Source organism: Podarcis vaucheri (assembly GCF_965113315.1).
Source record: "Podarcis vaucheri genome assembly, chromosome: 9".
Taxonomy (NCBI): domain Eukaryota; kingdom Metazoa; phylum Chordata; class Lepidosauria; order Squamata; family Lacertidae; genus Podarcis; species Podarcis vaucheri.
Window position 1 is genome coordinate 11,401,120 of NC_138767.1, and position 25,521 is coordinate 11,426,640.

At 47.2% G+C, this 25,521-nt stretch overlaps 1 protein-coding gene across 3 annotated transcripts in view; it reads right to left on the reverse strand.

The window, feature by feature from the left end:
* Positions 1–8,672: 8,672 nt before the first annotated feature.
* Positions 8,673–25,521, reverse strand: part of CCNI (cyclin I) — a 57,965-nt gene continuing 41,116 nt past the window's right edge. For all 3 annotated transcript variants that reach the window (XM_082236598.1, XM_082236596.1, XM_082236597.1), the window contains 5 exons: positions 22,268–22,402; positions 19,726–19,800; positions 14,322–14,462; positions 12,578–12,808; positions 8,673–10,430 (listed from right to left, as the gene is read on the reverse strand). In XM_082236598.1, coding sequence (XP_082092724.1) covers positions 9,984–10,430; positions 12,578–12,808; positions 14,322–14,462; positions 19,726–19,800; positions 22,268–22,357 — 984 coding nt within the window. In that variant the 5' untranslated portion in view covers positions 22,358–22,402 and the 3' untranslated portion in view covers positions 8,673–9,983. The remainder of the gene's footprint in view (positions 10,431–12,577; positions 12,809–14,321; positions 14,463–19,725; positions 19,801–22,267; positions 22,403–25,521) is intronic.

Consider the following 25,521-nt stretch of genomic DNA (forward strand, 5'->3'; position numbering starts at 1 on the left):
CACAGAGTTTCTGTTCCTTGTGCCAGTCCCAATGTAGAGATGCCCTTGGCACAAACATTTATCAAGCTACTTCTAGGGTATAATCCAGAGAAGCACAATAGCAACTCTTTATGGGGGTATGGGGTAGATAGCTCGGCAATAGACTGTCTTGCTGGGAGAGTCCCTGCCAGTGCAAGTAGATAAATTGGTACTACTCCGGCGGGAAGATAAACAGTGTTTGTGTGCACTGCTCTGGTTTCACCAGAAGAGGCTTAGTCATGCTGGCCAACCGCCTGCTCCCTCAGCCAGTAAAATAAGATGAGCGCCACAACCCCAGAGTCAGTCACGACGGTGGCTCCCTCGGCCTGTAAAGTGAGATGAGCGCCGCAACCCCCGAGTGGTCTGCGACTGGACTTAACTGTCAGGGGTCCTTTAACTTTAGCAAAATGTTGCATTCACCGAGATCTCTTGCCAACCTCCACCGTTCGATACGATCTCATTCTGAGATGCCCCTTTCGCACGTCAGCCTGTGGCAAAGAGGTTTGCCACTGTAAATATCCGTAAGGAAGCTGAAAACACAGCCAATCCCAATATCCTAAACAGCTAAGTGTTTGTGATGCACATATCTGTAGACACAAGTTGTTCCTGTTCGTTGTTCGTATTTTACAAACATCTTGGGTAACAATCCTCTTAAAAAAAGAAACCTTTGGTACAAGTCTTTTTTTAAAAAAAACAAGCACCACATGTCCACATCTGCCCATGTTTCCCAAGTAGTCCTGCAGGAAGCTGGATTCTACTTGCAAACTCTGATATTTTGCATTGCCATTGGAAGAGCACTTCCTACCCTCCTTTTTACTTTCTTTGTGGGGACGAAGCCTCCTATCCCTTCCATGTCTTTATTGTTTGCTTAATAGCTTACTATAGCCTCTGTATGGAACATATGCAAAAACAAACAAACTAACTGTAAAAGTGACTGGAATGAAGCCTGGAACGTGCCAAAAATCTTGCTAGCAAGGTAAGCATGGAACGACGATGTATTAGCGTGGTTTTAGTGGGTCTGTTAAGTGTGATCTGCTTCTTGTTTGTGTTAGAGGAGTTCTTTCGTCTGGGAAGATGTACATTCCTCCCTACCCACCCTATAGTGATCAACTTATCTCAAATCTTTGCCTAACTTAATATATAAAACACACTGCCATGTTCCTGCAACTGTAGTGCCCTCTCCGTGGACCAGTTCACACATTACATTTTTAGGGACACACATGCAAATACCAGGGACGCGGGTGGCGCTGTGGGTTAAACCACAGAGCCTAGGGCTTGCCGATCAGAAGGTCAGCGGTTCAAATCCTTGCGACGGGGTGAGCTCCCGTTGCTCGGTCCCAGCTCCTGCCAACCTAGCAGTTCAAAAGCACATCAAAGTGCAAGTAGATAAATAGGAACCGCTCCAGCAGGAAGGTAAACGGCGTTTCCATGCACTGCTCTGGTTTGCCAGAAGTGGCTTAGTCATGCTGGCCACATGAAAACCCAGAAAAACTGTCTGCAGACAAACGTCAGCTCCCTTGGCCAGTAAAGCGAAATGAGCACTGCAACCCCAGTTGTTCGTGACTGGACTTAACTGTGAGGGGTCCTTTACCTTTAATGCAAATACCATTCCATCCTACAGGTGCATTTGTTGGGGAGCTATGATTGACTGCAGCTCCCTGCACAGTGTACACCTGCTATTAAACCCAGAGTCCTCTCTGCAATGTGTGAACCGGCCCCAAACCCCCTTCTCTCTCTCTCTCTCTCACGAGTTGACGCATCTACCTTTTGAGCCTACTCTAAAAACAGAATTTAGGGGCTCGGCAGTGCCCACGTCATCATTGAAGGATTCCTAAACTGATCTATTGAGTTTGTGCAAGTTTTTTTGTGTGTGTGCAAGTCGTATGCAAATAAAACACAAACTGGCCTTGCAAACTTGTGATGGAGCGGTCTCCATGTTTGTCTCTGCGTTCAGCCGTCGCCGTCTGGCGTTTATACAGAAGCACGGACACAACCAGAATGGCACGAAGTCTTGCTCCAATGTAACCAAGATCTCACTGCGAGACAAAACACCATCCCCTCTTCCAGCCATGGAAAGGTCTCTGGTGGTTGTGCTATGAACTGTGCTTCTGCTGCAGTAAAGGAGAGTGCTATCCACAGGGGCATTTTGAATGCCTGATAACAAAAGCCGTGCTTAGCGAAAGGCAGGCTAGCTTATTGAAGGAGAATGGGTTTGCCCTCCTTGCATCCTTTCTTGTGTTCTGACTTAGAAGAGAAGAGTTTGGATTTGATATCCCACCTTTCACTCCCCTTCAGGAGTCTCAAAGCGGCTAACATTCTCCTTACCCTTCCTCCCCCACAACAAACACTCTGTGAGGTGAGTGGGGCTGAGAGACTTCAGAGAAGTGTGACTAGCCCAAGGTCACCCAGCAGCTGCATGTGGAGGAGCAGGGAAGCGAATCCGGTTCACCAGATTACGAGTCTACTGCTCTTAACCACTACACCACACTGGCTCTCTGCAAAGATCTCACGCCTAACATGCTGAAGGCTTGTCCTGCCGAGTCAAGGGGGGGGGGATTGTTCGGACTGGGGGCCATGTTCCCTCCAATGACTGTGGTGGGCAGAGCACAGAGGCAACAGTGGGTGCAACAAGAAATGCAGATTTTAGCTGTATACAGGATAGTTTCTACACAGATCCACACACACCCGGGCAAGCAGGAGCTGTTGTCAGAGTGCAAGGACACTTTCCTGATGGGCATGAACCGTTGAGGGTGATGGAAAGCGGGGTTGGTGAGAGGGGAGCCTGGGAAAGTGCCCACAGACCAGGCAATACACCCGGCCCCATTAGAGATGAGTTTTCCCATCTCTGCCAAGCGATGAAATGCAGGCGAGACGTCGGCAACCACCACAGACCATCTTGCAGAAACCAAAAGTACTTCATGTGGAAGCTGGATGAGGAACCGAGCATGCAAACAGGTGCGGCAAGCAAGCGCTAAGCCTACCCAATATGCCCTCTCAACCCATGCGCTGACAAGGGTTCCCACTCCAGGTTAAAAAATGAGTGAAGCCACAGGCAGGCAGACCCCACAACCAACATATCCTCCGGCCACATCTGGCTTCCTCTTGTGCATGGAGGTAAGACTTGAAGCGTGCTGGATAAGACCTTTCACCTTTTTTAAGACTTCCAGTGGCAATCCTGGATTTCTAAACACTTGGGAGCTGCTTTGAGACGCAGAGTTCAGTGCATGTTTAATGCTAGGTTAAACTATTGTTTCAAACTTTTGTGAGGTTCCCCTCACGCCCCCCCTTGCCTTTTTCACTGTAAAAAAGCTGCCTTTTCTCACGTTGGGTAGTTGTTATGCGAGATACTATATACAACAGGTCTCCTGCAGCTGAGTTATTCTATGCATTAGCTTTCTTTAGGTGAATTGGGAGATGCAGCTGTCATACAGATATCCACACACCACCACCCACAAAAGGGCCCGAGACGATACAGCGAGCTATTTTTTGCCTGTGCTAATTTTGCTGACGTGCAAATAGCTTCTTGTGCTCCCGTCTATTAGGCCTAAGATAATTTTTGGGGGGAAAGGCTAGCAATTGCAAGACAGCAAGGCTGCAGTTCTAATTTGAGTTGGTGGTGCTTCAAAAAGAGAGAGCGAGAGTGAGTGCCGGGGGGGCAGTTGTTCAGGGATAATTTAATATGGTATAAAACTGTCATGGATGGGCTAGATTCAGAGGAGCGGTGTGAGGCACCAGCTGGGGACCCCCCCCCCCAAGGGAAGAAAGCTCAGTGCCAGGGGATTGGGAAGACAACGAGTGGGCAGGCAGAAAACTTGAAGCCAGAGAGGTAAGAGCTTAGTGCCGGGGTCAGAAAACTTTTTCTGCAGGGGGCCGGTCCACTGTCCCTCAGACCTTGTGGGGGGGCCGGATTATATGGGGGGGGGGGAATGAACGAATTCCTATGCCCCACAAATAACCCAGAGATGCATTTTAAATAAAAGGACACATTCTACTCATGTAAAAACACGCCGATTCCTAGACCGTCCGTGGCCCGGACTGAGAAGGCGATTGGGCCGGATCTGGCCCCCCAGGCCTTAGTTTGCCTACCCATGGACTAAGCCTACCCAATATGCCCTCTCACAACTGCATGCCATGGGCTGACAAGGGTTCCCACTCCAGGTTAAAAAACGAGTGAAGGCACAGGCAGGTAAACCCATAACTGTCAACTTTCGGATTTGAAAATAAGGGATCAGCTGCCTCACCTGTCCTGGAGACAGTCTACGGGATATCGAACAATCTGGGATAGCAGCGGGACGCAGCGGAAAACGGCGCTGAAATAAGGAAATTTCCCACAAAAAAGGGAAGGTTGACCACTATGGGCAAACCCCACAACCAACATACCCTCCAGCCTCTTGTGCGTGGAAGTAAGACTTGAAGCGTGCTTGTTAAGACCTTTTACCTTTTTTAAGACTTCCAATGGCAATCCTGGATTTCTTAACACTTGGTAGCTGCTTCGAGACGCAGAGTTCAGTGCATGTTTAATGCTAGGTTAAATGGGAGACACCAGTTGGGGAAGTCCCAAGTGAAGGGGGTTCAGTGCAAGGGGATTGGGAAGACAAAGAGTGGGCAGAGAGAAAACTCTGAGCTGGAGAGGTAACAGCTTAGTGAGCTTGGCAGAGAAGACTGGAATCAGAGGCAGAGATGAGGCAGGCTGGTGAAGAGGCACGGGTGTCTCCCTCTCCTGCTGCAATGGGCTCCCCTCCTCTCTGGTCTTCTAGAACCAGAAGCAGTGTGAAGAGTAAGGATCAGAGGCAGGCGTGTCTGCAGAGTCTCAGATTACTTGGGAAGGATCCAGGAAAGGAGGCTTAAGCAGCTACAGGAAGGCAGAAACCTTCAATCTCATAGGGGCAAGATCTACTAGGAAGAGTCACTGTGCTCATTAGGCCCGTCATACCAAGCAGCCTTGTTTCTTCTAATAAAGAGTTAACTTCACTTACTCGGAGTGAATTATTCCTGACCTGCCCCTGACAATAACCTTGCGAGATTGTATGTGTAGCCTGTGAACCCGTCTTCCGGCTCAGGCCAAGAAACCCAGCCTTGTCATTCCAGGCATCGCCGTTTGTTCCACGCCCCAACCCCAAATCTCTCGCTTCCTTATCTATACCATCATTCCAAAATCAAAGCCCAGACACAGCCGTCTCAACCGCCCCTCATTAAAGAAAGCAATCGGCCACCCAAGCTGGAAGGGGCTTGGCAAAAGAGTCTCAGGATTGCAAAAGCAATCACCGCATTGACCTATCCAAGCAAAATTGCTATCTAAACAGCCCACTGCCCCTCCGACTGTTTTGGACCAAAGCACGCCATCAGGGATGTGGCCAAGAGAGTTGGAGGAGCACCAGATTGTCAAAAGTTGATCTGAACCAGCACTTCAACATTTACCAGCATTAAACAAGCCTTCTGGGAAGTCGTACGCCAGCTATGAAAGCAATTGCTTCTTCCCATCCTTTGGTATCCAGAGGTATACAAATTGATAATCTCTCAGCTGAAAAACAGCCTCAGAAGGCTTTGAACAAATACATTTCTTCCAAAGGTTCTGTGATAGCAGATTTAAAAATCTACTACCTGCAACTATGCTGAATCTTAAACTACTGGCCATAACTCCCATCTTCTGATAGCGATGGGGTGGGAGGAGTTTGTGAATGAATTGAGACACCCCAGAACTTTTCCCCAACATGGGGCTTGAACCCACAACCCTAAGATGAAGGATCGCATGCTCTACCAACTAAGCTAACCCAGCAGAATTGACATATTCTCTCTCCCCCACCCTCCTTTTTACAAAGCTAAATTTATTTCTCTGCCTGAAATAATTAGGAAGGCAAGAGTGACTGAGGCCACAGGAGGGAGCTAGAGACTGCATTCAAAGCACCAGGGCCTGGGAGTGCATAGCTGGCAGTTTTAAGTTAAGGTTACCAGACATCCCCGTTTCCCGGAGGCAGTCCCCAGATTTGAAATTTGGAAATACTTTGTCACTTGTACAACTTGTATACAGTGAGATTACACGAGCGCCCCCCACTCAGCTCTCTTAGTCTTAATTCCCCTCGTTTACTGATGCACACCCACCAAACCCGAAAGTCAGTTGCCCTGTTGTTATCTTTTCACTCAGCAGCCTAACAGCCCACGGACAGAAGCTGTTCTTTACCCTGTTGGTGCGACTAATCATGCTTCTATATCTTCTGCCTGAGGGCAGGAGATTAAGAAAGTGCCGGCCAAGGTGTGAATCATCCCTGAGAATTCTCCTCACTCTCCTGAGGCAATGTTTTTCCACTATTCCATCCAGCGGATTCACGGGACAGCCCATAATATCTTGTGCTGTATTCACCACCCTCTGTAGGCACTTCCTATCAGATGATGTCAAACCAGCGTACCACACCGTGATGCAGTATGAAAAGACACTTTCTATTGTTGACTGGTAGAAGGAGATAATCAAATATTGATTGACATCGTTCCTTCACAATACAGTGGTGCCTCGCAAGACGAAATTAATCCGTTCCGCGAGTCTCTTCGTCTTGTGGTTTTTTCGTCTTGCGAAGCATGGCTATTAACGGCTTAGCGGCTTAAAGAAAAAGGAAACGAACTCGCAAGACGTTTCGTCTTGCGAAGCAAGCCCATAGGGAAATTCGTCTTGCAGAACGACTCAAAAAATGGAAAACTCTTTCGTCTTGCGCGTTTTTCGTCTTGCAAGGTACCACTGTACTCTGAGGAGATGGAGTCTCTGTTGGGCTTTCTTAACCACCTGGGTTGTATTGATTTTCCAAGTAGTATATCTTCACTGATATAAACTCCTAGGAATTTAAAGAGACTCCACACTGATTTGCCAATCAGTCCCCATACAAAAGCCACTGAAGTTGAAAAGTGTCCCCGGATTCATTGAAAAAAAAAATCTTGGTAACCTTATTTTAAGTGTTACTCGCAGAACAATGGGGACTTGCAGAGACAAGAGACGAACACAATCCTGTATCTGTCTACTCGAAAGCCTGTCCCATTGAGCTGAAGGGTGCTAGTGCCGAGACAGCCACTTACAGGATTGCAGCCTCTGGTGGCAATCCTCTACTCAAGTTCCTAGGCTGCAATCCTATGCCCACTTACTTGGGAGTAAGCCCCACTTAGCTCAAAGATGTGCCATAAAAAAGATTGTATACAGCACATGCTGAATTTATCTGCATCACCACCACAAAAAAAAAGGGATGCAGGATCATCGCAGGATCAGAGAGTTGGAAGGGACCCCCAATGGTTATCCAAACCAACCTCCCTACAATACAGGAATCTCAGCTAAAGCATCCATAGGAGATGGTCATCAAGGAAGGAGAGTCTACCACCTTCTGAGGGCGACCTTTCCACTGCAACATCTCTGCGAACTAGGAGCTAGCCAGCTTCAGGATCTCAATACCAGACTGGGATCTGACCGGTTCCATTGGGGATGGGCGAGCAAAGACCTCAGTTGGCTCTTTTCGCTTTCAGAAAGCACACATAGGTTCAAGAGGGCTAGGCACCTGGCTCTCTCTCTCATGGGCAGGGGAAAAAAGCTTTAAATAAATAAAACTGGAACCCCCAAGCTGAAGTGCTCCATTGGTAGGGAAGGAAGAGACCTCTCAGGACTTCCAGGTGTGAGAAATGGGAGGAAACTGCTTCCATCTATCCAGGTTCACAACTGGGGGAGGGGGACTTTTATTGCAATGCAACACAGTCCCGAGTTCCAATCTCTGACACCTCCAGTGCATAGCTGTCAACCTTCCCTTTTTTTGTGGGAATTTTCCTTATTCCAGCGCCGTTTCCCGCTGCTATCCCGGATTGTTAGATATCCCGTAGACTGTCCCCAGGACAGGCGAGGCTCCTGATCCCTTATTTTCAAGGCTGCTGATCCCTTATTTTCAAATCTGAACGTTGACAGCTATGCTCCAGTGAAAGTATCTCAGTGCTTCTCATTGTTTTGTGCCATAAACGATGCTGCTGATTAGCAGATCAGCGAAGATCTCTACCAGTGATCATTGTGAGCTACAGCATCATCTGGTGCACCAAGCAGCTCCTTCCGCTGCTCGTTAAGAGGTAGGAAATTAAAGAACAATAAAGCACAGACTCGGGTGGCGCTGTGGGTTAAAGCACAGAGCCTAGGGCTTGCCGATCAGAAGGTTGGCGGTTCAAATCCCCTTGAAGGGGTGAGCTCCCATTGCTCGGTCCCTGCTCCTGCCAACCTAGCAGTTCGAAAGCACCTCAAAGTGCAAGTAGATAAATAGGTACCGCTCCGGCGGGAAGGTAAACGGCGTTTCCGTTTGCTGCTCTGGTTCGCCAGAAGCGACTTAGTCATGCTGGCCACATGACCCGGAAGCTGTACGCCGGCTCCCTCGGCCAATAAAGCGAGATGAGCACCGCAACCCCAGAGTCGGCCACGACTGGACCTAATGGTCAGGGGTCCCTTTACCTTTTAAAGCACAGAGAAACTTTGCGCTAAAAGGAGGACAAAAGCCCATGTTCTGTAGCAGGACCATTTCTTTCCGCCAGTGGCCTTGGTAGAGAATGAGGACTTGAGTTTGAATTCTGATAAGCAGACAGGTGCTGCGTTGAGGACTCATTCATTCCGTCCCAACCTGTGTTGAAAACAAACGCAAGACTCGCAAAACTGAAGGACAACATGTTTTGTTTTTTTATTGCTACCAGAAGACGTTCCCCAGTATGACCGCTGAACGCAATACCTTCCAAGGGGGCTGTAAAGGGAGCTTTAAAATCGAGATCCTTACGAGAAGCTCAAGTACACTCTTTAGAGGTTTTCTTTGCTTCTCCTTCAAGGCTGAAAAGTTACATTAACATAAAAGTTGGGGAGGTGGGAGAGTGAGGGGGGGGAGAACTCTGTGCTGATCATTTTACATATTACAAGTGAAAACTCACAATTACTAAACTGCCCCAGCGCAGACAAGCAGCAGTGCCAACATCACCAAAGGTTTTTTTCCTCCCCATTAAATTACATTTTGCATTTGATGCATATTTCATTCAACTTGTGTATGTATACATGTGTGCGCTTGTGTAAAAGCCCATTGAAGTGTTTGCTTTGGTCAATCTAATGGCAGCCAGAAAGATTGCTTCCACTCTTGTGTAAAATTTAAGATGCTCATTCATCTGCCTGCAAATTGAACTATCCAAAGCAAAATACAACTGTCCAAACGCAATCTCCCATTGCGAAGATCTGGGTTTAAATTTTATTTAATGCAGGACAGTTCACAAGCACCCTTTCCTCCCCCTCCCCCTTTCTCCACCCCCCAATTTTAAATGCAGACCTAGTTTTAGATATCACATTTAAAACACCAAAGTGCTAAATGACAAAAAAACCAAGAGGGAGGGATGAGGAGGAGTTTCCTGTCTTGTTTGCGGAGGGGGGATAAAAAGAAAGGCTGCCCAAGTAAAAGTGCAAAAATACAGGAAGTCACACACAAGACATCCAGAAAGCTAAAAAAAGAGGATTAGGTGAAGAGGGCGCTCTCAGAATGAAACTAACTCAGAACGAGAGGCTGCAAAGCTAGAACTTTGGAAAGGATTTTTTTTGCACACTCCGTGTGAAACCTCCAACACAGTGGATGGAATTACAACACACAAAACAGCAGATTTAATAAAACAGTGGAATGGAGGACGCTAGAAAGAAACAATTTTCTGCTACTTTTTTTGTTTGCTTTTTGGGTCATTTTTAAAAGGTTTTTTTTATACTTTTTGTGGTTGGTTTTTTTTTTTAAAGTACTTAAATCATAGTTGAACTTTAATTAGCCACACAAGGACAGGAGAGGGTGGGGAGAGGGTGGAATCTTATTTTAAAGGATAACTAAAGCTCCCTTCTGCTTCGGCCCTGAAAGGTACGGCCTTCGCTCCTGTCAGTGCGGTAGCCGTATTGCTGCCCGAAGTACCCCATTTCCGCCAGAGGCTGCACCGTGCAGATGCGCAGCTAGCTACATAACGGAAACAGGCTGCAAGGGAGGGCAGGGCGACGCGGACGCCGCTTGCCGCGACGCGTCGGCCCCGCAGGCGGAGGCGGCCTTGCCCTCTAGGGCTGCTACGGCCTCGGGAGCATTCTCCTCGTTGTACAGGCGCTTGATCCCGTCGTAGAAGTCGTCCACCTCCATCTCCTCCACTTTGCGCTTGGCCGTCGCCTGCTTGCACCTGCCGGGGGCTGGCCGCCGCCGCCGCCGAGAGAGCGCAGCGGTGGTCTTGACTGGCACTTCTGGCTTGTCCTTGAAGCCTGGGTGGAATCGGAAGCCCGGTCCGGCGTGGCAGGTCACCAGGTTGTGCTTGAGGGGGCTGTAGACGTAGACCGAGTTGGGCGGCGGAGACGGCTGCAAGCTGGAAAGGTGCTGTGCTACAAGCTCCCGGCAGTGGATGAGCTGGGAGCTGTCCATCTGGATACAGAGAGGAGAGGAAGAAGCAAAGAGAAGAGTCATCCACTTGCCAGCTCATATCGGGGAATCATAGAATCCTAGAATCCTAGAGTTGGAAGAGACCACAAGGGCCATCGAGTCCAACCCCCTGCCAAGCAGGAAACACCATCAGAGCACTCCTGACATATGGTTGTCAAGCCTCTGCTTAAAGACCTCCAAAGTAGGAGACTCCACCACACTCCTTGGCAGCAAATTCCACTGTCAAACAGCTCTTACTGTCAGGAAGTTCTTCCTAATGTTTAGGTGGAATCTTCTTTCTTGTAGTTTGGATCCATTGCTCCGTGTCCGCTTCTCTGGAGCAGCAGAAAACAACCTTTCTCCCTCCTCTATGTGACATCCTTTTATATATTTGAACATGGCTATCATATCACCCCTTAACCTCCTCTTCTCCAGGCTAAACATGCCCAGCTCCCTTAGCCATCGAGCCACTGGCTTTGCAGGGTCCGCCGGCCAATGCGCCAAAAGCTTTCATCTCCAACCGATCACAAGCTCCGAAAAGCTCTGCTCCTGCACATGCAAACAGCCGAGCTGTATTCCTCTGCAGTTATTCATGTGTGATGCGCACAGCCTATGTGCCCAACAGTTCACGGCCTAGGACCCTTGTACCTACGGGACCGCCTCTCCCGATATGCCCCGTGGAGGACCTTAAGGTCCATAACTAGTAACACCCTAAAGGTCCCGGGCCCTGAGGAAGTCAGATTAGCCTCAAACAGGGCCAGGGCCTTCTCAACACTGGCTCCGGCCTGGTGGAATGCCCTGTTATTGATTGCCAAAAATCGGAAAAGCAGCAGAGTCCCAACTAAAACAGACTGCTTATCTAAAATGATGGAATACTTCCATATTGCCGAACTAACAGGGAGGATAAGAGGAGATACGGTACAAAAAGTGAATATCAAAATTTATGTGGAAAAAGTAGAATTTCTGACTGATATTGAGTGAATCCAGAAAATGATTAAAGTGAAAGGAGAGCAAAGTTAAGATAGAAGAGATGAAAGAAGTAATGAAATGTCTTTAAGCTAGTTGGAAAAATAAAGTAGCGTAACAAGAATGGCTGGAAGTCAAATCACATGAAGGTGTCCGTGTGGGGTAAAGGTAAAGGGACCCCTGACCATTAGGTCCAGTCGTGGATGACTCTGGGGTTGCGGCACTCATCTCGCTTTATTGGCCGTGGGAGCTTCTGAGGTACAGCTTCTGGGTCATGTGGCCAGCATGACTAAGCTGCTTCTGGCGAACCAGAGCAGCGCATGGAAACGCCGTTTACCTTCCCGCCGGAGTGGTACCTATTTATCTACTTGCACTTTGACGTGCTTTCGAACTGCTAGGTTGGCAGGAGCTGGGACCGAACAACGGGAGCTCACCACGTCATGGGGATTCAAACTGCCGACCTTCTGATTGGCAAGTCCTAGGCTCTGTGGTTTAACCCACAGCGCCACCCGCATCCCCCGTGTGGGGTTGGTATGTAGATATGTACAGTATAGGTAGGTATTATATGTTAGGATATTTCCGTTCCACCTTAAAAGGGAGCCGGCTTTGTGAGTCAGTCTGCGCATGTCCTGTTCACAGGATGTTTATGTTTGCTATTGCTTTCGTTTTTCTCTCTCTGTGCTGGAGACACTGACGCAGGCAGTCATGTCTTTCTCTGTTCTGATCAACACTGAATAAAGCTTGTAAATAATGCTCTCCTGAGTGCGACTTCTGCTGTCAATTATCTGCTGATAAGAGTGTGCATGAGCTCTAGATGTTGGGCTATTTTCTAGAAACTCATGTCGCTAATCGCTGATACTGCGTGCCAACGGGAGATCGATGGATCGTCCGGCAGACGGCTTGGGGCCATGATGGACTTTGTCTCCCTGGCAGTATCCCAACATTATATAGTGTAATGTAGGTATGTTTTAGGTTATGAATATAAGCTAGTGTGTTATGTACGTGTATTGTGTAATTGTGTATGTTTTATATGTCAATAAAATTTATCTGATAAGAAAGAAAGAAAGAAAGAAAGAAAGAAAGAAAGAAAGAAAGAAAGAAAGAAAGAAAGAAAGAAAGAAAGAAAGGCTTGTCATTCTCAACGAGGCCTCAGGGCTCTTGCTCCCTCATTGCGCCAGGCCTACCTGTGCCTTCTGGAGCATCTCGATGATGAGGGCGAGCCAGTCAGGGATGAGTTTCTCCACTTCCAGGCTGACGATGGCCAAGGCCAGCATGGACCCCTTGAACTGGAGCAGCTGGTAGCAGGCCAGGCAGTGGAGCAGCCGCTTGGTGAGAAGAGCCACATGCTGAGACGGGTTCATCTTGGGCAAGGTGGTCAGCAGTTGAGGCCGGGTGGATAAGGCCACCGCGTGGAACTTGGGAGAGAAAGGGCAGCATAACTAAGACGGCTTAAGGAACGGTTGCCTTGAGGGCACCAATTCAGCTTAAAACAAATTCTGCCGGAGGAAAGGCAGTTTGGGGAAGGCAGTGCCAGCTCCCTGCTAGAGATTACTAGCGCCAACACACAAAAGTGCCAACATACCTGAAGGAGCGTCTCCACCCCCACCGTTCTGCCCGGACACTGAGGTCCAGCCCTGAGGGCCTTCTGGCGGTTCCCTCGCTGCGAGAAGCCAAGTTACAGGGAACCAGGCAGAGGGCCTTCTCGGTAGTGGCACCCGCCCTGTGGAACGCCCTCCCACCAGATGTCAATGAGAAAAACAACTACCAGACTTTTAGAAGACATCTGAAGGCAGCCCTGTTTAGGGAAGCTTTTAATATTTGATATATTACGGTATTTTAATATTTTGTTGGAAGCTGCCCAAAGTGGCTGGGGAAAGCCAGCCAGATGGGTGGGGTATAAATAATAAATTATTTATTATTATTATTATTATTATTATTATTATTATTATTAACCTGCAAGCAGGATTTGAGCACAACAGCAAAGATAGCCGCTTCCTTCACCAATTTGTCTAATGCTGTTTTAAAGCCACACAAACACACAAACACATACACACACACCGGTAACTCGCAGGGCTCAGAGGCTGCGGTTAAACGGCTTTGAAACCAATTTGAAGGGCATCATTCTGGAATTCCAGATTTAGAATATCCTCAGTGTTCATCCAGTGACCAAGATCTCACCACCTTTTTAGGTATAGGGCCCCAAACAGGTAAGTCCAGTCAAAAGTGACTATGGGGTTGTGGCGCCCATCTCACTTCAGGCTGAGGGAGCTGGCGTTTGTCCACAGACAGCTTTCCGGGTCATGTGGCCAGCATGAGTAAACTGCTTCTGGCGCAACGGGACACCGTAACGGAAACCAGAGCGCACAAAAACGCCATTTACCTTCCCGCCACAGCAGTACCTATTTATCTACTTGCGCCAGTGTCCTTTAAAACTGCTAGGTTGGCAGGAGCTGGGACAGAGCAACGGGAGCTCACCCCATCACAAGGATTCGAACCGCCAACCTTCTGATCGGCAAGCCCAAGAGGCTCAGTGGTTTAGACCACAGTGCCACCTGCGTCGGATGTCAGCAAATCTTCCCAGACAAACCTTCATTTTCTCACCCGGCTTCAAAGCCTTCAGAATTAGAAAGCCTTTAAAAATGACAGCGAATTCTGTGACGCATCTGCACATGGTGGCACTGTGGGAAACACACAGAGATGGCCCCCGACTACTGATGCAATTCCAAGTTTTAATTCTGATTCGCTCCATCCCAAAGGCTTGTCTTGGAAACAACAACACTTGAAAGAGTGGCCCGGCATGAAGGAATATACCTCCCCAGTTCTTGCACGCTGGATAGAGTTGTCCCTTTCTCCACCCAACACCCCCGAAAGCTTCCCATTCTTTTCTCTTTCCCCCCACCGCAAAAGGCCTTTGATTGCTGTGCTTACAATATGGAGGAAGTCGAGGGGTGTGGCTATGTGCAAATCCCAGTTCAACTTGTCCAGAATGATCTTCTCCATCCTGCGAATCTCTGCTGGGGAACAGCCACAAAAGCTGTCTCTGGCCAACACCTTCAGTACCGGAACCCTCTGCAAAAGTCAGAGCAGAAAGAAAACAGTTGCTATGAGGCAGGCTGAAGCCGAAGGTCCAAACCTGTGCTCAGTCAAGAAGCACACTGGGTGATCTGGGAAGAGCAATCATCACCCAATTGTTGCATGGATTGCTGGAGGACGATGATTTCGGTTTATGTCCCACTCTTTTAAAGATCCCAGGGCAGTGTACAATATTAAGAACACACTTTGCAGAGCGTAAAAACAGAAACGCAGTAAAAAGCATACTAATGGGCATGATGGATTTTTTGGGAGCTGGCCGACCTGACTGGAAGAATTCACAACCAGAAAGAAGAAGAGACACAAGAGGATTGGAAGAAATTTAAAGAATATTTAACTAAATACTGCAATATAAGATGATTAGAAAACTCTTGGAAGTAATAAATAGGCTTAGGGGTAGAATAAGGATGTGTGTTAGTAAATATTAAGGATTAGAATATGAATAAAGGAGAAGAGCTTAGTAAATATTAGGAGTCAATATTATTAGAAATATGAATTTGGAGAACTGAAATTCAGTTAGAGGGGATGCGAGGAAGTCAGTTATTAATGTTATGAGAATTAGATATCTGAAGAAATAATTCTTTTTTGTGTTTAGTTTACTGTATTGTAAAGTGTTTTTTTCTTTGTTGTGTGTTTTGTAATGTCTTTTTTTGTCATAAATGTGGAAAACCAATAAAATGTTGGGGGGGGAGCAAAGCCCCAGCTTTAACAGGCCATAGATTATTTAATAGTGAAAGGCCTGGGTAAAGAGGAATGTTTTTGCCTAAAGATATGTAATGATGGCTCCAGATGAGCATCTCTGAGAGAAGCATTCCGCAAGTGGGGAGCTATCGCAGAAAAGGCCCGTTCCCCTCAAACCCTTTTGCTGGCAGGCATTCCGTTTTCCTGGTAGTCGGTAGAGCACGAGGCTCTTTAATCTCAAGGTCAAGGGTTCAAGTCCCACACTGAGCGAAATATTCCTGCATTTCAGGGGGCTGGACGCTTCCGAGCACAATTCAAAGTGCCGGTGCTGAGCTTTAAAGCCTTAAACAGCCTCGGTCCAGTAGACCAGAAGGAGCATCTCCACCCCCATTGTTCAGCCTAGACACTGAGGTCCAGCGCCAAGGGCCTTCTGGCGGTTCCCTCACTGCGAGAAGCAAAGCTACAGGGAACCAGGCAGAGGGCCTTCTTGGTAGAATCATAGAATCATAGAATCATAGAATCATGGAGTTGGAAGAGACCACAAGGGCCATCGAGTCCAACCCCCTGCCAAGCAGGAAACACCATCAGAGCACTCCTGACATATGGTTGTCAAGCCTCTGCTTAAAGACCTCCAAAGGAGGAGACTCCACCACACTCCTTGGCAGCAAATTCCACCGTCGAACAGCTCTTACTGTCAGGAAGTTCTTCCTAATGTTTAGGTGGAATCTTCTTTCTTGTAGTTTGGATCCATTGCTCCGTGTCCGCTTCTCTGGAGCAGCAGAAAACAACCTTTCTCCCTCCTCTATGTGACATCCTTTTATATATTTGAACATGGCTATCATATCACCCCTTAACCTCCTCTTCTCCAGGCTAAACATGCCCAGCTCCCTTAGCCGTTCCTCATAAGGCATCGTTTCCAGGCCTTTGACCATTTTGGTTGCCCTCCTCTGGACACGTTCCAGTTTGTCAGTGTCCTTCTTGAATTGTGGTGCCCAGAACTGGACACAGTACTCCAGGTGTGGTCTGACCAGAGCAGAATACAGTGGCACTATTACTTCCCTTGATCTAGATGCTATACTCCTATTGATGAAGCCCAGAATTGCATTGGCTTTTTTAGCTGCCGCGTCACACTGTTGGCTCATGTCAAGTTTGTGGTCAACCAAGACTCCTAGATCCTTTTCACATGTACTGCTCTCAAGCCAGGTGTCACCCATCTTGTATTTGTGCTTCTCATTTTTTTTGCCCAAGTGCAATACTTTACATTTCTCCCTGTTAAAATTCATCTTGTTTATTTTTGCCCAGTTCTCTAATCTGTCAAGGTCATTTTGAAGTGTGATCCTGTCCTCTGGGGTGTTAGCCACCCCTCCCAGTTTGGTGTCATCTGCAAATTTGATCAGGATGCCCTTGAGTCCATCATCCAAGTCGTTGATAAAGATGTTGAATAAGACCGGGCCCAAGACAGAACCCTGTGGCACCCCACTAGTCACTCTTCTCCAGGATGAAGAGGAACCATTGATGAGCACCCTTTGGGTTCGGTCAGTCAGCCAGTTACAAATCCACTGAGTGGTAGCATAGTCAAGACCGCATTTTACCAGCTTCTTTACAAGAATATCATGGGGCACCTTGTCAAATGCCTTGCTGAAATCAAGGTAGGCTACATCCACTGCGTTCCCTTCATCTACCAGGCTTGTAATTCTGTCAAAAAACGAGATCAGGTTAGTCTGACATGACTTATTTTTCAGAAATCCATGCTGACTATTGGTGATCACAGCATTCCTTTCTAGGTGCTCACAGACTGTTTGCTTAATGATCTGCTCCAGAATCTTCCCTGCTATTGATGTCAGACTGACTGGGCGGTAATTATTTGGGTCCTCTCTTTTCCCCTTTTTGAAAATAGGGACAACATTTGCCCTCCTCCAGTCTGCCGGGACTTCGCCTGTTCTCCAGGAATTCTCAAAGATGACTGCCAGTGGTTCTGAGATCACATCTGCCAGTTCTTTTAATACTCTTGGATGCAGTTCATCTGGCCCTGGAGACTTGAATACATCTAAACTAGCCAAATATTCTTGTACTATCTCCTTAGTTATTCTGGGCTGTGTTTCCTTTGCTGAATCATTTGCTCCAAATTCTTCAGGTTGGGCACTATTTTCTTTATCGGAGAAGACTGAGGCAAAGAAGGCATTGAGGAGCTCAGCCCTTTCTGTGTCCCCTGTTTGCATTTCACCATCTTCTCCTCTGAGTGACCCCACTGTTTCTTTGTTCTTCCTTTTGCTACGAACATACCCATAAAAGCCTTTTTTGTTGCTTTTAACCTCTCTAGCAAGCCTGAGTTCATTCTGTGCTTTAGCTTTTCTGACTTTGTGTCTACACGTGCTGGCTATTTGTTTGAATTCCTCTTTGGTGGTTTCCCCCCTTTTCCATTTTTTGTACACATCCTTTTTTAATCTTAATTCAGTTAAAAGTTCTTTAGATAGCCACCCTGGCTTCTTTAGGCACCTTCCATGTTTCCGTCTCATTGGTATTGCCTGACGTTGTGCTTTTAGTATCTCCCTCTTAACAAACTCCCAGCCATCATGAACTCCCTTTCCTTTTAGTATTGTTGTCCATGGGATCTCACCCAGCACTTCCCTAAGTTTTATGAAGTCGGCTTTCTTAAAGTCAAGAAATTGAGTCCTAGTATGCTTGGCTGCTCCTTTCCGCTGTATAGTAAACTTCAGAAGAGCATGATCACTCGCGCCTAATGATCCTTCCACTTCTACCCCACTAACCAGGTCATCAACATTGGTTAGGACCAGATCTAAAATGGCTGTTCCTCTTGTTGCTTCTCCCACTTTCTGGACAATGAAGTTGTCTGCAAGGCCAGTGAGGAATCTGTTTGACCTTATGCTCTTGGCTGAGTTTGACGTCCAACAAATATCCGGGTAATTGAAGTCCCCCATTACTACTATCTCCCTTCCTTTTGCATGCTTGGCCATCTGTTCCAGGAAGGCATCATCTATGTCCTCCGTTTGGCTTGGGGATCTATAGTAAACTCCCACAATGAGGTCTCTGTTATTCTTCTCTCCCTTAATTTTGACCCAAATACTCTCACTTTGGCTTTGAGGATCTAAATCTTGGATCTCTTCACAGGTATACACATCCCTGACATATAACGCCACTCCTCCTCCTTTCTTGTCTGGTCTGTTTCTCTGAAATAGATTGTATCCCCCCATTATTACATTCCAATCGTGGGACTTATCCCACCAGGTTTCAGTGATGCCTATTATGTCATATTTAGTTTGCTGTACCAAGAGCTCAAGCTCATCTTGTTTATTTCCCATGCTTTGCGCATTAGTGTACAGACATTGAAGTCCATTAATCATTCCCCCGTGTCTCTTATTTAAGGATTTTTTTCTCCCACCACTAGGTCCGCGTGCTGTTTGCTCCATTTGGTCTATGACATTTGGATGATCATCTTCATTAATTGATAGACTCCTACCTTCAGGAGCACTGTCTTCCTCCCCCACATTAGTCAGTTTAAAGCCCTCCTGATGAGGTTTCTGAGATTTTTGGCAAAAACATTTCTCCCAACCGTTGTGAGGTGCAGCCCATCACTTGCCAGAAGTCCATCTTCAAGAAACTGCAGTCCGTGATCTAAGAATCCAAACCGTTCCTGTTTACACCATTTGCGAAGCCAGCTGTTCACTTCCACTATTTTCCCCTCTCTCCCTGGGCCACGTCGTTCAACTGGGAGGACAGATGAGATGACAATTTGTGCATTTAGTTGCTTCAATTTCCTGCCGAGAGCGTTCCTGGTAGTGGCGCCCGCACTGTGGAACGCCCTCCCATCAGATGTCAAAGAAATAAACAACTATCTGACTTTTAGAAGACATCTGAAAGCAGCTCTGTTTAGGAAAGTTTTTAATGTTTGATGTTTTATTGTGCTTTTAATCTTTGTTGGAAGCTGCCCAGAGTGGCTGGGGAGACCCAGCCAGATGGGCAGGGTACAAATAAATTATTATTATTATTATTATTATTATTATTATTATTATTATTATTATTATTATTATTATTTTCTGTTAGGAGCCACTAAGTAAATAAGTAAGTAAATAAATTATTACTATTATTATTATTAATGCCTCTCATGGTCCCTTCCAACTCTACAATTCTATTATTTTTGCCCTAAGACTATTGTTACTAGGTGTTTGAAGAAAGAAAGATGCACTCGTGTGTGTGATTTTTTTTTTTTTGTGTGTGTGTGTGTGTGTGTCTTTTATCAAATTCAGGAGGAAGGGGAGCACAAGAAATAACGGGTGCTTCAACCTTTATCTGCCAGGTGGCTCAGGGTGCCAACCCCACACAACCCCACGGGGCGCAGGCAGCAGAGGCACCTGCCACCCCATCCTTATACCCACCCACAGGGTGCCCACAACAATCAAAGCCACAGCGTTCTCACTACTGCTTTGGCAAGGCAGCCCTGACCGCAAGCCTGTTACGGCAGGTGTACTCCGAAGCGGCTGGTGCAATGAAAAACGCGGCGGCTCTGGCCCCCCCTGCCCCCCCCAAGGGGGAAAGCACTTACCTCATCTTCCTCAATGGTCTTGGCAGCGAGGAAGAAGCAGCTGATTGCAATACAGTTCAAGTACTTTGGACGGGCCTAGGAGAGAGAGGAGAGGGAGAGCTAAGGAGCGGTGTCTCCAGAGGGCCAGCTGGCAAGAGCAGCAGGGGCAGAGGCTGTGGTTCAATGGCAGGATGGCTGCCTGGCAAGCAGAAGGCGCCCGGTTCAATGCCCAGCAGCATCCCTGCCTGGAACTGAGGAGCAGCTTGCCACTCTGTGCCAAGAATACTGAGCTAATGGTCTGACTCGGTATAAGGGAGCTTGCTGACCACGAGGCTAGCTGTGTTAGAGGAGATTGAGAGGAGATATGTTAGCCACCTTTAAATATCTCAAGGGATATGAGATGGAAGATGGAGGAAGCTTGTTCTCTCCTGCTCCGGAACGCAGGTCCAGTTCTAGGTGCCACAATCTAAGAAGGATATTGACAAGCTAGAACATGTGCAGAGGAAAGCAACCAAGATGATCAAAGGTCTGGGGAACCAAGCCTTATGAGGAATGGAAAAGAGGAGACTGGGAGGAGATAGGATAACCATCTTCAAATATCTAAAGGGTTGTCAAATAGAAGATGGCGCAAGCTTGTTTTCTCCTGCTCTAGAGGGCAGGTCCAGTTCTAGGTGCCACAATCTAAGAAGGATATTGACAAGCTAGAACATGTGCAGAGGAGGGTGACCAAGATGATCAAGGGTCTGGGAACCAAGCCTTATGAGGAACAGTTGAGGGAGCTGGGCATGTTTAGCCTGGAGAAGAGGAGACTGAGATGAGATATGAGAGCCATCTTCAAATATCTCAAGGAAATATCTCAAGGGCTGCCCCATGGAAGATGGGGCAAGTCTGTTTTCTCCTACTCTGGAGGCTAGGACTCAAACCAATGGCTTCAAGTTACAAGAAAGGAGATTTCGACTAAACGCCAGGAAAAGCTTTCTGACTGTAAGAGCTGTTGGACAGTGGAACGGTCTCCCTTGGGAGGTGGCGGACTCTCCTTCCTTGGAGGTTTTTAAGCAGAGGTTGGGTGGCCGCCTGTCATAGATGCTTCAACTGAGATCCCTGCATTATAAGCGGATGGATTAGATTATCCTTGGGGTCCCAGCCAAATCTACAATTCTATGTTCCTAATTAGGACAGATGTTGCCCACTGCAGGTCTAACTCTGTGACAGCTGATAATCATAGAATCATAGAGTTGGAAGCGACCACAAGGGCCATCGAGTCCAACCCCCTGCCAAGCAGGAAACACCATCAGAGCACTCCTGACATATGGTTGTCAAGCCTCTGCTTAAAGACCTCCAAAGGAGGAGACTCCACCACACTCCTTGGCAGCAAATTCCACTGTCAAACAGCTCTTACTGTCAGGAAGTTCTTCCTAATGTTTAGGTGGAATCTTCTTTCTTGTAGTTTGGATCCATTGCTCCGTGTCCGCTTCTCTGGAGCAGCAGAAAACAACCTTTCTCCCTCCTCTATGTGACATCCTTTTATATATTTGAACATGGCTATCATATCACCCCTTAACCTCCTCTTCTCCAGGCTAAACATGCCCAGCTCCCTTAGCCGTTCCTCATAAGGCATCGTTTCCAGGCCTTTGACCATTTTGGTTGCCCTCCTCTGGACACGTTCCAGTTTGTCAGTGTCCTTCTTGAATTGTGGTGCCCAGAACTGGACACAGTACTCCAGGTGTGGTCTGACCAGAGCAGAATACAGTGGCACTATTACTTCCCTTGATCTAGATGCTATACTCCTATTGATGCAGCCCAGAATTGCATTGGCTTTTTTAGCTGCCGCGTCACACTGTTGGCTCATGTCAAGTTTGTGGTCAACCAAGACTCCTAGATCCTTTTCACATGTACTGCTCTCAAGCCAGGTGTCACACATCTTGTATTTGTGCCTCTCTTTTTTTTTTTTGCCCAAGTGCAATACTTTACATTTCTCCCTGTTAAAATTCATCTTGTTTGTTTTTGCCCAGTTCTCTAATCTGTCAAGGTCGTTTTGAAGCGTGATCCTGTCCTCTGGGGTGTTAGCCACCCCTCCCAGTTTGGTGTCATCTGCAAATTTGACAATAATGTTTATTGGTTTTATGTTGCAGACATAAAAAAGGCCTGATTGCTAAATGCTTGAAATAAAACAAACTTCTTCCTTCCACTGGTTCTCAACCTTGGGTCCCCAGATGTTTCTGACCTACAACTCCCATGATCCCTAGCTCACAGGACCAGTGGTCAGGGGTGATGGGAGTTGTAGGCCAAAAACATCTGGGGACCCAAGACTGAGAAAGGCTGCTTTACACACAAACTGGTTTTTGTTTTTATTTTTTGCTTCAGCTTGCCCACAAAGGAGACAGGGCTGAGGGCACGGAGATCAAGGATTTGATCTTTGAGCAGAAGGAAAACAGCTGCATGAAAAGATCTCACAGGGGCCAAGTCCGGGAGATGGAAGAAGGAAAAAACAAAATTGCTTTTTAAAAACGGCCGGGTTAGGTTGAACAGATCGTTCCCAAGATCCCGCTGGTCAAATATTTACCTTCACGGCAGCTAAAAACCTGTCCAAGAGATTGACAGCCAGGGCCAACGTTTCTGGGTAAAGGTGGAACTGGAATTTGAGTTTGACCATCCACTGAACCACTTCGTCCCGCTGGGTTGGAGAAATGCCCGCATCCTGTGGAGAGGAAAGAGGGGGGAAGACAGCACAAAACACCCATGAGAACATCAAAAAGCTCCCAGCACACGTGCAAAGAAGGTGGGAAAAACCCCATCATAACAGAATATGAAGGCTGCCCAAGAGGCCACTTCAGACATTACAGAACTCCAGCACAGAATGGAAAAAACAGCAAACCATTCATGCAGAGATTCTCACAAGACTTTCAGGTGTTGTCTATTACCGTATTTTTTGCTCTATAAGACTCACTTTTTCCCTCCTAAAAAGGAAGGGGAAATCTGTGTGGGTCTTATGGAGCGAATGCAGGCTGCGCAGCTATCCCAGAAGCCAGAACAGCAAGAGGGATCACTGCTTTCACTGCGTAGCGATCCCTCTTGCTGTTCTGGCTTCTGAGATTCAGAATATTTTTTTATTGTTTTCCTCCTCCAAAAACTAGGTGCGTCTTGTAGTCTGGTGCGTCTTATAGAGCGAAAAATACGATATATCCCTGGAAGGTTAAGGGTTTGAAACTGGACAGGGCCACAAATTGTGGAGGGTGACAGAGCTGAACTCCACTGCACTTCAAGTGCTGCTTTTACAAGTCAAAATACTGATGCCTGGCTCTTTCAAACACCGCTGGGGGGGAAGTTATGCTCCTGCCCAATTCACCCTTCAAAATCAAGGGGCTTAAATTGCTTTGGAAGAGAGTTCTCAATGGCACCAGCTCACCTATGGAAGCTCCCTGCTCCAGCGGAATCTAGTCTTCTCCTCACTGCAGCAATGTTTAAGAGGAGGCCCAAGACCTTTTCATTTGCCCAGGAAATAATATTTTCTGGGTACAGTTTGATTGCCAGTAGGTTCTTATTGCACTTTTTGTGACTTTTGTCTTAAATCCTGCATGGCCCTTTTGTTTATTCTGGTCATTAGTCACCCATGTGGTCCAAATTGGAGGGGGGGTATAAAAGTTTGATAGAAATAAAGAAGAAAGAAAATAATAATAATAATAATAATAATAATGCTCTTTCACAGTATTTGGTTGGAGCGTCCCCGAAATCAAAACGCCATTTATTCATTTCATTTCAAAAGATTTACAGCCCACTAAGTCGTGAAACTCTCTAAGCAGTGTGCTTTAATAAAATTATCTATAAGACACAGTTAAAAAGCTCGTTTTAAAGAAACAAGTCTATGTAAGATAATTATCAGTGAAACACGGAAAAAACCAGCAAGCCTTTTGAAACTAAGAAAGATAACGAAATTATGTATCTGGGTAGGCCTGCTGACACTTGTTTTCATGTTAAGTTCATTAAAGACAAGAGATGTGCAATCTTGAGAAAATGAATTTACAGGTTTTTTTGTAAAAAAAAAGAAACAGTGCTCCCATGAAAACCCGCAGAGGGGCAGAGCAGCCAGCCAGCTTTTCCATAAATCTCATCTGACGGCAAGGCCGTGACCTCCTGGCTTGCATTAATTTCGGTTCAAAAGCTTCCATTATTGCGATTTATCTGGGGTAACCGGAGGAGCATCCCTTCTGAGCCGGGATTGAGAAAAGATCTGGCTGCGTCAACAGAAGAAAGGAGGAGAAAACGAGAGTTTGCATCAGCTTCGGGTGTCCCAAAGGAACTGCAGTTAAGCAGCAGGTAATTTATATGGCTGGGCTTTTCTTTGAAAGAACAACCAATATTGCTACGAAAGTAATTCCTTGGCACATGCCTCGAGGACTCCTTGTCCCAGAGTGTGATGTCCTTTGGAGAGATTCCCAATTCCGCAGCCACCTCTGAGACAGCTCAGGTTTCCACCTCCATTACAACAGACCCCAAACCTGATGCACCAGTTATATTCTTCTTTAGCTGTTTTCTAAAATACCTTCCAGAGATGCGGGTGGTGCTGTGGGTTAAAGCACAGAGCCTAGGGCTTGCCGATCAGAAGGGCGGCAGTTCGGATCCCCATGACGGAGTGAGCTCCCGTTGCTCGGTCCCTGCTCCTGCCAACCTAGCAGTTCGAAAGCACGCCAGTGCAAGTAGATAAATAGGTACCACTCCAGCGGGAAGGTAAACGGCATTTCCGTGCGCTGCTCTGGTTCGCCAAAGCGGCTTAGTCATGCTGGCCACATGACCCGGAAGCTGTACCCCGGCTCCCTCGGCCTGTAAAGCGAGATGAGTGCCACAACCCCAGAGTCGGCCACGACTGGACCTAACGGTCAGGGGTCCCTTTACCTTTAAAACACCTTCCTGAATTCCAAAGAGGAACCTGCCGCTGTAACTGCATGACTGCTTGGCCCTGAAATTATTATTATGCCTTGGCTGTACCACTGTGATATTACCCACAACAGCCACCACTCGTAAACCCTGCTGCGAGTCACTGCGTTATGACTTGCCTTAAACAAGTCACTACCTCAACCGTCCATTTAGGATAAAGGTAAAGGGACCCCTGACCATTAGGTCCAGTCGTGGACGACTCTGGGGTTGTGCCGCTCATTTCGCTTTATTGGCCGAGGGAGCCGGCGTACAGCTTCTGGGTCATGTGGCCAGCATGACTAAGCCACTTCTGGCGAACCAGAGCAGCGCACGGAAAATCTGTTTACCTTCCCGCCACAGTGGTACCTATTTATCTACTTGCACTTTGACGTGCTTTCGAACTGCTAGGTTGGCAGGAGCAGGGACCGAGCAATGGGAGCTCACCCCGTCACAGGGATTCGAACTGCCGACCTTCTCATCGGCAAGTCCTAGGCTCTGTGATTTAACCCACAGCGCCCCCCGCGCCCCCCATTTAGGGTAGGTGGATATTTATTTGATTGTTTAATTTCTTAAATCTGTATACCCGCCCTTTGTACGAAGATCACAGGGCAGTTCACAATAGAGAAATGCAAAATGTAAACACCTAATGGTGTATGATGAAGGCGCCAGGAGGGCCTCCCTGGGGAGGGCATTCCACAAATGGGGAGCCACCACAGAAAAGGCCCTTTCACGTGTTGCGGCCCTCTGGACTTCACATAGAAGCAGCACACGAAAAAGGATCTGTCCTGCCTGAATTCTTGACTTGGAAGGACAGACTAGGTGCTTCGGGAGAAATTCTCCTCTAGCTGAAGAACCACCGAAACGTTCCACTGGAAAGTTACAGCCAGGGCAGAGGAGACTCTCAGG